A 15,401-nucleotide genomic window follows, 5' to 3' on the forward strand; every position below is an offset into this window, starting at 1 on the left:
GAAAATAATTTGAGAAATGGAAATGAAGAGAATCTCTTTGATTGAAATGTGTGACAGGAGACTGCGGTGCTTGTTTTTTCCCTTGGTCTTTTTTGTCTAAAACATAAATTCGGTTTTTGGATACTATTAACGCATGCCAAGGAATAACCACTCGGAATATGACTCGACAAGTGATGACTAGATAGATTCAGTATAAATTCTAAATTCACGCAAAAAGTTTATATTTCGTAATCATTGTACTCCAGTGCCATGTAAAGCTTCATCTGGCGTCATAAGTCTTTCAGACAGTACGCGGACAAATTTTAGGGAAACCACTCCCGTTGATTTCCACATAATATTTCGAAGTGTAGCAATCATATAAAATCGGATAAAACGAGATATTCGTTCATAGGTTAGATAATTTACAAATATATTATAAATATGAAACTAGATATATGATATGAGAAAGAATGTTCCACTGATCCAGAGAATCACGTGAAGTGTTTTATTTTCTATTCCTTTGGCAACCATGTGACAACTTCATATTTGTTAATACATCCATTCAAATGTATATAGATATATAGTATAGAAAAATGTGTGTACAAGCTCCATTCAAACCGTCCGTGGGAACTATGTAACTCTTTTATACTCAAATGCAATGCAAACAGCCTGTATAAGTTGTTCATCTCTGAGTAAATTTAATAGAAGGAATATGAATGTGAATTCATCAATTTAGAAATTTTTGTATGTATATTTTATAATCTGTCATTTTAAACAAAAAATATCTGTAACCTACTGAAAAAAATGGCCATGCAGATCATGCAAAAATGCAATTACATGATTACATATGGAGTTCAATGGAAATGCTGAATAATAATTTAATTTTCTGTGAATATTTACATTTATCGGAAGAGTTTTACTTTTCCTGCTTTCGTGACAGAGAATTGTTTTTTCTTTGTGTGACTTTTTAAAGAATGCCAACAGAGAAATTATTATTTAATCAATGTCATACCCCCCTTTATGTCAAAAAACACTATATTTCCTTTGAGGTTACAATGGACCTATCGATAAGCCAATCATGTAAAAGGAAACCACTATTGGTTGAAAGTTAATTTAAAATGCACAGAAAAAATTCCATTGCTGTCAGAAGTATAAGTAAAAGAATAAAAGTAAAGAATTTAAAATGAAAATAATCATTTTTATTGCATCGATTTTAAATGTTTTAATTTTATTTGGAGATTGCAATCTTTTTTCAAGTTTTGACGAAGAATTTGTGAGTAAATGTTTCTTACACCTGGTATGCAAATTAAGTAAGTTTTATTTTATATTCCCTTTAAAATAAATATTCTCTTTCTTGCATTATCATAATGTAACAATCATGTAACAGTATATTCGAATGCTTATATTTACCAATTTTGAAAATTTGAATTCAATGTCAAAATTTACAGCCTACTTATTCTATATTGTAAACATATATTTAGTATTTACTCACAACATTTAATTAAAATTTGTATCATTTTTAATCATAAAAAACAGGGGAAAATTAGACTTTTTGCAGTTATGAAAAATAGCTTAGGAACATCTTTAATTTTTCAACAAGCTACACGATTTTAAAATTTTTTGATAATATTTCTATTAGATTCTGTGATTCAAAGCAGCAGATATTAAAAAGGATTTAAGTAAGGAATCCACTAAGTTGAAATAAGTTATTTTTATTCCTTAGCATATGACAGCTACATCACGTAGCTTTAAATATCTGAATTGAAATGTGATAATTCTTATTGTAAAAATAAGTTATAAATATTTAAAATTCGGCTTACAAATACTGAAATGTAAGAAGTTTTAATATAGTTTTTGTGATAATCAATTAAACACTATAAATTTTTCATTATTTATTTATTTGAAATAAATAATTTCATACCGGGAAATATCGGCAGCCAGTCATTAACATGTGAATCATTCAGGCAAAACATGAGTAAAATAAACTTAATTTAAACAACAGATAATTCTTTTGTTCAAAAACTTCAGAATCATTTCTTCTTAGTAAAAAATATTATAAAATAATTCGTAAAAATAAAAATAATTCGTAAAAATAAAAATAATTCGTAAAAATAAAAATAATTCTTGAATAAATAAAATTCTTAATAAAAAATTCTTATAAATAGAAATAATTCTTGAATAAATAAAATTTTTAATAAAAATTCTAATAAATTAAAATAATTCTTGAATAAAATTCTTAATAAAAATTTTAATAAATTAAAATAATTCTTGAATAAAAATCTTAATAAAAATCTTAATAAACATTCTAATAAATAAAAATAAGTCTTGAATAAATAAAATTCTTATAAGTAAAATGGTGGATTCTTCATGCAAATTCTTGTTTTATTATGTTTACTTCATGTAAATATTTAATGAATGAAAATTATCTATTCATTTCGAGCATGTGATCAAAAATCACTTATTGAAAATTAATTAAAATTATTATTTTTGAATTTTGTTGAAATTGACATTAAGATATGTTATATTATCTAATATCATTTAACCATATGTTTTATTATTTTTATACAACTGAAAATGTTGTTATTTCTATGTAAAAAATATGTATTTTTCGTTGAATAAAATTCTCTAATCACAGGAATTGAACTATTTTTCTTATCAAAATCAGCACTATTTTTAGAAAATTAGATATAAATATTGATTGATATGTCTTACTATTTTTAGCCCAACATTTGACTCATTATTGCATATGACACATTATGACATATTTTTCAATATTTCATTTTATATTTAGATGACACTGAAGAAATATACCAAATTTTGGATGGCTTTTCAGACCCGGTAATATATAGTCTATCTTATGAACTTCAAATTATTTATTTATTGAATAGGTTGATAAACGAAATATATGTTCACTGATTTTCCCCTCTGTAGATAATTCGGTTTAGCTACATCGCATATAGTCTGTTTTTATGTCAAATTGGTGCAAAATTATGAGAAATCAAAGAATGACAGTATTTCATCATCTGATTTCACATCCTTTCACCTTTGATTAAGGTGTACGCACACACTTGAATATTTTTTTTTAAATTTTAACTTTAAAAGTCCAGTTTTTTCACAGTAGGTCATTAATATATGTTTAAACTCATTTCAGTGAGAAAAAACCATATTACACTAATTATTAATTAATTAAATAATATTTAATGAGCTAATTAGCCTATTTTTGAAACATGATATCTTAAATTCTGATTTACACAGACACATAATTCTAGTTGGAAATTATGCCTAATATTAGTCTTCATGTTGTCTGCCTCAATCAAGTTATAAAAATGTATAGTTTTTTAAAAATAATTTTTTCAACAACAATGAATAGAAAAAACAAGATTTTTTTTGTCATTTTAACTTTTAAACAGCTATTAAAAATTTATTTCTATAAATATAACTTTGATTGAGGCAAAAAACATCCGCTATTTCATACAGATTATTTTGATATATAAATAACTGTATTTGGTTCATTTCTTGTTGAGTTATGATTGTTTGAATGAAGCAACATAGTGGAAAAATACCATTCTTCATAAAATGAGTTTTAAAAACACCGTAACTAGAGTTTTTAATGAAAGCTACTCAAGAAAAATAATTATAACTCGAGAAATATTTAGAATATTGACAACATTTTGGTATCGTTTGAAAGCTAAAGAATCATAGAACATTATTAAGCAATAAAAAAAAAAATTCGATATTTTGAACGATTTTCGAAGTTTCAAGTGTGTACATACACCTTAAGGGGTGGGTATATATATAGTCATCTCTCACTGATACAAAGACAAAAACACAAAGATATAGATTAAACATTAACCTTTCCTAGGACATCGGGAAGTATGAGTCCCACTAAATTCATTACTCTTTGCATGAAGTTTGGTTGGTTGGCATAGTTCTGACACAATTTTCAATGTCAGAAACTTAGATGCCTCCGTTCTTTATCCCACAAATAATGGTATGTCTTAATTTGTTATTTAAATATGAATTAACAAAATTAATTAATTAATAAAATTATATTTATCTAAATGTTAAATGAATCACTTTTTTAAGCCAATCTAAGTTTTTAAATACAGGGTGATTATAATTAAAGTTACTGGACCAAAAAACAAAACTACTGGACCAAATGTTATCAAACTTGGTAATGGTTTAAAGAAGGCATTAATATGTTGCTGACAACGAAGCAAATCAGTCTACATATCTGAATGATACGGATCTACACATTAGGATCTGTTTCTCAACTCAAGCTATAAAAATTCTTTAAAAAAACCTGGGAGAGCTTATTTCAGAAAATTGGTATAGAAACGTAGAAATAGAGAATATTATATGCCTCCTTCAAAAAAAAAGTTTTTTTATTTTTTCATATTTTTTAAACCAGAATTAATTTTTGAAATCAGAATTCCCTGTAAACTGTAACCAACAGCTGAAACAAATTACAAATAGTAAATTTTTATTTCAATCATTTTTCATAATGCATAGGGGCTTGTAAACTAATCAAACACTCATAAATTAATATGTAATTGTTAACAAAACTGATATTTTATTCTGAAGAATGTAAATGTCATGTCTTATCCTGAATATTTTTTGAGATTTTCTAATATTTATAATTCTTTTTTACCTGATATCCAGATAAAGACGAAAGCCTGGGAGCTTATACATCAAATCACTGGTATGGAATGCTATCATTCTCCAGAACAATTTGAAAAAGTGAGAGTAATCGCATGTGACTATACAGATGAAAAAAAAGTAAAATATTTTGCCTTTATTTATGTACCTAATACTAAAGGTCACCTAATACTAATTTTTTTTTTACAAAATAGCATTTACACATTAATAGATGGCAATATTATCTAGATAAAAATAAATAATGAATGAATGAATGATTTTCATTCATTTGTCAAAATAAAATGAACTAATTCTTTGTATGAAACGAATCGTTTATAAAATAACACCTAAGAGCTGAATATATTTCAGTACATTTGACAAATAACTAATATTTTGGACCTAAAGTGTTAAGAAAATCCATGAAATAGCTCTTGATATTATTTTTAAAAGGATATCAGTGCAGATTTCGAAAACCTTTGTAATTATTTAAACGTTTTACTGAAGGAATTATTTTCTAAATCTCTTATTAAGCACTCAGTACATTTCATTATTTTTTTATAAATATTAATGCAATGATATCAGTGAATATTACAATTCTATCAGCGCAAATTTCAAAAATCTTTGATCTTACTAAATTAATTATTTTCTAATAGTCTCATTTCCCCCCCCCCAAATATTCAAGAGTGGAACGATGCGTTATTACTGTGTGACAATCAATCACATATTATCGGCTTAATAACAATCAAGAACGTTTCAAATCAATGCAAAATATTGATGATTATTGTAACTTATTTTTTCAGTAATTTTCATTGCGAATGTCTTTTTCAGATGTACAGAGTAAATGATATCATTAATTAAAAGGGCTTTCATAAACAACTCAGGGGAATATGCAAAAATCATGGGAAAATATGAATATCTTCATATCAATCAGCAAATATTTTACACTTCATTTGTGTGCCATCGTAGCTGAACTATCTCAGTTAACTATGTCGTGTTCTTGAAAAAGCCGAAAATTAAGGGAAGAGCTAATATGAAGAGCAAATATTATTCTATAGGTCTTTTCATATTTATGTATGATTTGTAAACCTATATATTTATATTTTGTCGTTTGTTTATGTGAATGTATCTCTTACCTTCTAGTGTATGGAATATAAAAGAGCAATTATTGTAATTATCAAAAAATTCGAACTTTAAATTTTAGCACTTTAACCTACGATTTACGTTCTAAACGTCTGAACCGAAAACGTAAACAAGATTACGTTGACTTGGAGCCATTCCACGGTTCGGCAATTCAGTCGAAAGATGTAAGCGCGCGACTTACGGAATGTAAATACTGTGTATGAGACACAACTGGTTTAATTTTGTTGGATATATCGTAGGTAATTATAAAATAATGTAATAAAAAAAGTTTAGTGAAATAAATAAGGCAGGTGATAAAGTTAGTAGCTTTCTATATAGTTATAAAACAAAATGAGGAATTTAAATAAAAAGTACTCATAAAATATAAAAATATAAGAAAACATCTATTAAAAATGTTTATTAAATTCTTCAAAAGCAAGTGTAAATAAGATATTTCGACGTGTGCGTTGAAAGTTATTTAAAAAAATTAACTGAAATAAATAATTTTTAAACAATTGTAATAAATATTTTGAGACCGGATTCTTTTTCATTCCGAATACTAAAATGGGCATAATTTCTGTTTAGTAAATAATTTATTCCTTAGAATTTTCTCTCAGTTTAAGATACTTTCTTTCGATATGGTTTACTCTCCATGACCATAAATTTATAATTTTTCAGAAATCGTGTTTCTATGAATTTTTCTCCGCAGGCTGTGAGTATGTTATGGTAAGTATTTTAACAGTCTTTTGAATTTCTCTTAGTTCATTTGAATTTTTGATAATCACAATGATTCCTTCTATTCTCAAAAAAATCATTATATTGAATTGTGTTAACATGATTATCTTGATTTTTCATTAACTTGAGATTATCTCGATTTCCCTAAACTTGAGATTATCTTGATTTCCATAAACTTGAGATTATCTTGATTTCCATAAACTTTAAATTATCGTGATTTTTGTTAACTTGAGATTGCCTTGATTTTTGTTAACTTGATATTATCTTGATTTTTCATCAACTCGAGAATATCTTGTATTACATTAAATTGAGATTACCCTGGATTATATTCAATTGAGATTACCCTGGATTATATTCAATTGAGATTACCCTGAATTACATTAACTTGAGATTATCTTAACGATTTTACTTGAGATTCTTTTGCGTTATGTTATACTTTGTAGTTTTAAACTGAAATATTTAGTAAAAAAATAATAATAATAACTTATGAATTTCCAGTGGTATTTTCAGATAAATACACTTCTTTTGATTGGTACAAGTTATTTGACTATTCTGAAAAAAAGATATCAGCTTATTCTGAGGTGTCAGGTGCTATAATTTTTTTATATACAAAGTTATTCTTTTTATCTTAGCAAAAGGAGCAAATTACTTCTATTGGATATTACAAAATCATTAGAAGTTCAAATTTTGAAATTTAGCTAGTATCTATTTTAATGAATTAGTAAAGTTTTGTTGAAATTACAGCTTGTAATTATTATTTTTGTTGTTAAAATTTTGGCTTTTTTATGTCAAATCTCATTAATAAGAAAATTCTTTTTTTAAAAAAAATGAAAAAAAAAATCTTTTTATATATTAATGAAGATATTTCATTTTTTTAAACAAAGACTTTTTTTTAATTTCTCATATATATAGTATGGAGAAAGTATACTGATCTTCAAAAAATTCGAACTCGAGAATTTGACGAATCTCCACGTTTTAGATCTCTCTAAATTCGAAAAATACTTTTTTAGAAAATATCCGTCAGTCTGTCTGTGACAAAGATAGCCCAAAAACGCTTAAAGCTAAAAGGATAAAATTTGGAGATATACCAAATTTAGAGATTTCACTCAAATTTTGTACAAAATCCTTTCAGAAGAAATCTGTCTGTCCGGCTGTTCAAATATAATTTAACACTATATTTATAAAACGAAAAAAGTTATATAGATAAAATTCGACACACAGATTTATCATATATAGTGTGGATATCTAACAAATTTTAAGCCAGATCTAACGAGGAGTTGGTCCTCTGTTGTGCTGTACATTCAGACACATTTAAACGCGATATTATTTAATATTATTTTCCGCTTGGAAGGGATTAATCGCCAAAAAATTTGCCAGGACACGATACATTCCATAAAAAGGCTAAATTCAAGCCTAAGGTTAATATTTTGTAATTATTTTATGCCAATACCACTCAAGGTATTCTCTGGAATATCTTGAATGAAGGGAATGCGGGAAAGCGTTCGAGAAACCACTGCATCTAGTTAGAAATGGTCATTCATTTAAAAAATGTTATGTATGAAGAATTATTTTCTGGTTGCGTAAAATCGTGTGTTTTCAGGAAAGGCACCTTTAGAGATAAACTTAAAAAGCAAAATTTCATCTAAATATAAAATTTTATCCAAATCGTCAGACACGTTTCCGAATTTATAGTTATATTTACGACCCGTTTTAAAACAACATTAGAGCAATTTTGGGACAGACCTCGTAATTTTAATCCGCGGTCAGATGACAAGGATGACACCTGAGCTGGCCCAACCCCTCTTCAAACTTCCACACCACACCACCTGGAGGACGTTTCGCCCTGATGTATTTAACTTGCACCAGAGCCACTTACACTACGGCTCTTCGGTGGAATTGGTTCTCTACCCTGAAACCCTTTGGTTCCAAGCCGAGACCTTACCACCAAGCCCACCACAGCACAATCCGTTTCCGAGATACATGAAATAAATAAATTTATATATAAACAAGAATTGCTTTTTAAAAAATTATAAGATTAATTATCTCATTGCATGACTTATACATTTAAATAAATAAATTTTATTCACTTTATTTAGATTATAACTAATTTCTGTTTAAATTAATGTTTTAAATGTCAGTATTCAATTTAATTTGTATTTATTTGCTTTTATTCATTCTAGGAATCTTGCATAAATCCTTTTGCAGCACTATGCCGGGAATTAGATGATACAATGGTTTGTATATAGAGTAAATGTTTAATTAATTCAATTTTTTATTTATAATATTTTTCTTAAATCATTCAGAGGTATTAGATGATTTCTTATTTTTTATTTTCATCTTAATGTATTAGAAATAAAAATTAAACAATATTAAATATCTTGAAGATTTAAAATATAATCAAATATATATGTATCCTTTGCAAAAATCAATATTTGCATTACCCTACAAAAACAAACTTCCATCAATATACCAAACCATACCAATATATTAAGTTTTTACTCTCTTTCCAAAATATTTATGTTGTTTTTGAAATAATTTATTATTTATAGTTCGACATAAAATGACAATTCAGAACACTGGGATTCAAAACATAAATATATAAGTGATTTAAATCTTGTACAAAAATTCTTAATAAAAGTGAAAATATAGTGGGAAACCAAAGTAACAGATTCAAACACAATATTAACAAAAAATAAATAAAAAAACACATTTAAGAAAAATATGGAACAGTAGAAGTACCAATGCACAATCAAACATATAAACTATTGCAAATGGAATTTCGCAGAAAACTGAAAATCAAAACTTAAATGTATTGAATAACTTATGTTACACTGAAGTATGCTATTGTACTCGAGTGAATTCTTTACTTAAATTAAGATACGATACGCTTTATTGAACAGCTAATAAAAGGGATTATTTATTTATTTGCAAAACAAACTATTATAGTTAAAAGGGTATTTATATTTCATTGTTTAATTATTTTGAAACCTTGGAGATTGCAATGTGATTTTAAATTTTAACAATGTTTTAATACTGGAAGTTCCAAGTTAAATATAAATATCTTAATGAGAATAGTCTTACCTTATAGCGCTTTATTTTTTCGTTCAAAATATGTGATGTTGCTTTGGAAGGTCATGTTAAAATCTTTACACACGATCATTCTTTTTCTAATTATGTACTAATCATCTGTGGGCATAAATAGAATCTCGGAATACATAAATATATTTAATATTTCATTAAAGTAATACTTTATTTACACAAAGTACGATAACAAACATAAAAACAAATTTTATTGAATTGCAAAGTTCCAAACGATTTTCGATATGCATTGACAATGATTAAATTTTGACGGAAAGATTGCCAAGTAGCGAATAGAAACTCTTTACAGATTGGAAAAAAAAAGTTAAAGCGCGACAATAAATAAATACTGCAGTTTCGGTGGTTCAAAACACATAAACAATGAAAGAGATATCAAGGTTTCTATAGAGTTTTATGCACTTCATCATTTCTTATGTTACATATCTTCATTTGGCATATTTGGTCATCAATATAAAAAAATATATAGTAAGATGGCTATTTTGTTAATGTGGAACGCCAGAATTGTCGGAAAAACTATGTTTTTTACATCTTGAAAATATTGTATTTAATATATTTAAATATATGATGATTAGATGATATAGAGTATTAATAAATTTTGAGTTTTTTAGAGTAAATATGAAACCAATAAAGATAAATGATGATAAGATTACTAAATCGTTGCTTATCTAAACATCTGCTCCACACTTCTCCATTTTCACACTAACCCATGACTATTTAAAAATGAATGTCGAAGATATTTCATGTTTTGATAGAATTATGGAATAATAGCATCAGATTTTTGAAAATAGTAAGAAGACATATAATGTAATTCTTTTAAAACGCATAATTATATTTCAAATGCGTCATCAGAAAATTGACAGATAACTTGACCAATGTAATATCTCATATGATGATCAATAATCCACAGATATTTTAAGCACACAGTAATTAAAAAAGCTTCAAAGTAAAACCAGTTACCTCGTGGGTTCAGTTAGAGGAATAGCAAAAGATTCCGATCTACCATAAGATAATACAAAAATGTATTATCTGTTACTATTACGAACTATTCAGACTTCTCAAGTGCGAGCATTCTCCTTTAATTTGTGAATAGTCTTGAAAATCGTTCATCAAACAAAGTATTATTTATTTTGAAAAAAAAAATATGAAAAATACTATACAAAAAAAAAATCCTTTTCTGTCCACAGATAAACTTTATTATCACTGCTTTTGTAATTATTTACGAATAAAGTAAAAAAATTTCAGTTTAATTTTGAACGATTTGAATGACATTGATTCTTGTTCCTTTAATTGAAGGTTTATAGACTACTTTTTAGAGGCGAATCTTTCATATTTAATTCCTTCATCTCTTCGAACTAGTCATAGTTGATATTAAAGTTTAACAGTGTAAAGAAAAAAAAAAGAAACAAAATTTTAAATTTTATCAAAGTCTCATTGTTCTAGAAGATGTAGCTGTAGTTTCTAAAAAAATATTTAATCCATTGCACACATAGCTATACTATGATAATTAATAATTGCGCTCCAAAGCAAAATAACTCTTTAATGAAGCTCGCTGTCAGACACCAGAAAACCTCGTCTCTTAAAGTTTTGTTTTAATTTTTTTCTTATATGTTTTTTTATAAATATTTCTTCATTCACCGAAACATCTGGATATCTATTGTTACGGATTTTCCACCGCCGAATGGTTCTTTTTATAGTGGCTGTATGGTGTGAGAACACAATCAGCAGGCCTCGGTAGGAAAACAACGACACTAATGCAAAGACGACAAGTACACAGAAGACAAATATTTACAGCCGAGACGAACACAGGGCAGCACACAGCAGACGACAGTAGTCCACAAATAGTAATCGTCCACAACACACGAAGCGGCCAGACAGAATCTAGCAGGAGAGGAGATTCTTGGAGCTTCACTCTACGGTCTCTCCAAACGGCTGAACTTCTCACTGTCTCTTCTCGCTTTAGCTGCCAACTCACTACTTCTCACAACTGACTATTTCACTCAATGTACAACGCTGCCTCCACAATAGACAACAGGATTCGGCACACAGCAGTTCAGTACTCGCTTCACATAACGCTTGTAATTCGCCGTTGTTTCGCTATTCTCTGGAAGGCTCGTTACTAGTCGGCGACTCCGACTACCCCTCCTGCCTTATATAGTTCCCGGGAGGCCGAGCTAGAAGCTTCTACACCAATCAGGCGTATCTCAGATCCTACTGGACGGATCGACAAAATTCTGAAAATTTCAAGCATTATCCATTTTGTCGCCAAATTCGCTGTCAATTTGCCAAATGGTCGCCAAGCTCTGGGATTACTGACTTGGCATGACATCATCCAATATAGATGACTGTAAAACGGTCTTTCTTATGATGACACTATTCGTTCTAGAAAGCAAAATTGCACGTTTGTAACACTATTAATTGTGATTATCTGGCATTAGGGGATACTTAACTTTGCTGCTAAAAAATTCTAATTTATTCCTTTCACTAATAATAATAATAAAATCCCATTTGTTGTGTTTTAAAATCATTATTTTATTTTCTTAATCATTCTGTGAATTTCTTATCCATTCATATTCGATTGTGTTATCCTAATTGAAAGCTGGGAATTGTTGAAAACCAAGAATTTATATTAGAATTCCTTTACTGAAAATTAGAATTCCTTTACTGAAAAAAAAAAGGAACGGAAATATTTATATATTATATATATATATATATATATGTAAAAAAACATTACCATTCTCTTTAACACGAACAATTTTAAAATAATATATCAGATACTATTTATCAGTTTTTTTTTTCATTTTTTTTTTCATATGAAGTATTCTGAATGATTGGAATATTTTCATCTGTGAGAAATATACGTCATTGTAATATTAATCTCATTTTTGGTAATTATTTTATTAGATTGTTTAATAAAAGGATAAGTTCATTAGAACAACAAAGCGTTTTTTTGTACCACATAATTCCCTTTATTAATTATTAAAGTATAGCTCTCATATCAAGAAATGTCGAAATTTTTTCTCTCACAGTTGATTCCAATAACATGGGTAATGCTTTTTTATGCATCCAAATTAGCAAAATTTGATTTGTACAAAAATTATTTTAATACGCATAGTGTTATAAATTTGGGTGTTAAATATTTAATAATTCATAATTCATATTGCAGATGAAAATAAGTAGCTTCATAAAAGAAGTCGAGGAAGATGGAAGATGTGAGGAATTTAAGACTACAAGAAACAAACCTAAGCAAAAAAGCATTTTTGGTTGACGATTATCTTGAAAATTCCTGAAAATGAAGAATACAGACATTTTTTTTACTGCACTTCTACTAATGCAGCAATTAATTATAGCAATTAAAATAAATGATGAAATATGATTGATTATTTTTACAACTATTTTCACATAATTTTATCATCACCTACTGTTAAGAAAAAAATGATTAATAGAGCATTTATTTTATAAACTGCCAAATTCGGCAATCTTTTAAGTCTCATTTGTTCAAAATGAATGCATACACACATACACACACACACACACACACACAAACACACACACACATACACACACACACACACATAAACACACACACAAACAAACAAACACACACACACACACATACACACACACACACACGAAATTTGGAATCATGGTGGCTCTACACAGGTATATAAATGGACAAATAGATCAACAATGAAACCAGTGTATCTATTCTGTTCAAACTAAGGAATATCTCTCAGAACCACGACGTCCACCTTCAATGGATTCCATCACACATAAAAATTAGTAGTAATGATATCGCTTATAGGTTGGCCAAAGAGGGTAGTGAGAATGAAACGGTCACTGGCTCTTCCCTTACTTATTAAGAACTATACTCAAATGAACGATCTAAACTCAATTTAATATGATATAATCCACCTGCGTATCATTGCTATACGGGAAACTCCCCTGGCACTTTGCTGGAAATCAAATGTGACCGTGGCTCCAAAACTACTCTGGCTTAACTGAAAAGGGGCCACCTTAAGTGTCTTTCCTTAAAAAGTGGTAGAAAAACCCATCCCAATTGTAAAAAATGCCGTGACCATCCAGCTTCACCGGATGACATTCTGGGATGCATCGGACATTCTAAGGGAGACTTAACTTCCGATGCCCTTATTATCATAGATATTTTGGCGGTCAACAAACTACTTGGGCTGATCTGACATGTGAGATCTTTTAAAGATAAGCAGCAACGACACAAATAAATTTGTTCATAGTCAATAAAATGTGTGATTTCATGATATTTACTATAACAAACATTTAACTATGATTATATATTAACCAAAAATACTAATTTAAAATGAATAATTAAGTGTTCGATATATTTTATTAAATCATCACATTGTTTCTTTCTCATTCATTGCTCATAAACGATTTTTTTTTACTAAATGAGAATTTGCCTTCAGTTTTCATACAGCAAGGAGAATTACTCGAAGTAAATATATATATATATATATATATATATATAATGGTGTGATCAGACAATGAAAGAGTGAAAAAAAGCAAGAGAGGGGGGCACTTCTACCAGTTTTTATTAGCCACTTTTTTTAAAATGCTCATTATTTCTTTTTATTATCAGTGCATTCGCATTTAAAGTATTAAAAAATCTTCTTTATAAGAAGATTAGTTCTTAGAGATTAGCTAATTTTTTTCAAAGATGCTAAAGAGTGCCGAATTATTATAAATGCACATTGAAGCAGACCCCACGATTTATCAGTAGGCTTATCATTAAAAAAATATAATTTAATATCTTGTTTATGTCGGGTGAATTTTAAGCCTAATTTACGCTTTTAAGGAGGAACTATTTTTTTTTTCTAAAAAACATTCGGCGTTCTAATGAAATTGCCATTAAATGAATTAAATTTTAGAAATTACTGGGTTTAATTTTAAATCATTAAATAGAATGATATTTTGAACAATTCAAGATTAACATAACAGTATGTTCAAATCAATTTATTCTCCAATAAATGTTTCATTAATACTTCTTGCCATTTATGGTCATAATGGGAAATAAAAAAATGCAAGTTCTATTTTAATGTTATTTCTAACAACATACGCTTTTAATGCAGCTTACTATGAAAACGTGTTCTTACATATTAAAACTTTGAAAAGGCCCCGGAGGCCTGGTGGTGAAATCTCGGCTTCGGAACTGTAGGGTTTCAGGTTCAAGACTCGATTTCAGCTAAGAATCGTCGTGTAAGCGAGTCTGGTGCACATTAAATCCATCAGAGTCAAACGTCCTCCTGATGGTGTGGAAGTTCGGAGAGAGAGGGGTGTGTCAGTTCAGCTGTCGCCCTCGCCACTTGAACGCTGTTCAAAATTACGAGGTTTGTTTCAAAATAGCCCTTGTGTTGCTTTAAAACAGGAGGGTAATTTAACAACAATTTCGAAATGCAGTTCCTTTCGGGAAAAATACTTTTATTAATTGGATTAAATTTAATGCATTTAAAAAATGACATTTATAATCTTTTTTAAAGTATTATCGTCATTAAGTAATACTTTATCTCTAGAAAGATTATTAGTGTACATTATTTTTTTAATTGTTACGAGTTCACAATTAGAAAGCGTTTTTAAACTTCAAATATATAACAAATTGGCTGTGTAAGATCTTCGCTTTTTATAAACTCCCGAACGGACCTTATGGAAATTATCAGAAAATTCTATTGATCTCGATTTCTACCTGAGATTAAAATATAATTCTTTCATTTTCCTTAGCCTTCAATGTTATCACCAAATTGTCAAATATTTTCCAAGTGTGTCAACATTAAAAAGCCACATAAATCTCTTTTCTCTTCATG

The 15,401-nt window shown here is 28.1% G+C and overlaps 1 protein-coding gene across 1 annotated transcript; it reads left to right on the top strand.

The window, feature by feature from the left end:
• The first annotated feature begins 1,149 nt into the window (after positions 1–1,149).
• LOC129980988 (uncharacterized) lies at positions 1,150–12,879 on the top strand. Its single transcript, XM_056091557.1, has 6 exons — positions 1,150–1,289; positions 2,771–2,817; positions 4,642–4,758; positions 6,415–6,462; positions 8,652–8,705; positions 12,734–12,879. Exons 1-6 carry the CDS (start codon positions 1,163–1,165, stop codon positions 12,833–12,835), a joined length of 495 nt encoding a protein of 164 aa, XP_055947532.1. The 5' UTR covers positions 1,150–1,162; the 3' UTR covers positions 12,836–12,879.
• Positions 12,880–15,401: the final 2,522 nt, after the last annotated feature.

Source organism: Argiope bruennichi, chromosome 1, assembly GCF_947563725.1.
Source record: "Argiope bruennichi chromosome 1, qqArgBrue1.1, whole genome shotgun sequence".
NCBI classification, from domain to species: Eukaryota; Metazoa; Arthropoda; class Arachnida; order Araneae; family Araneidae; genus Argiope; species Argiope bruennichi.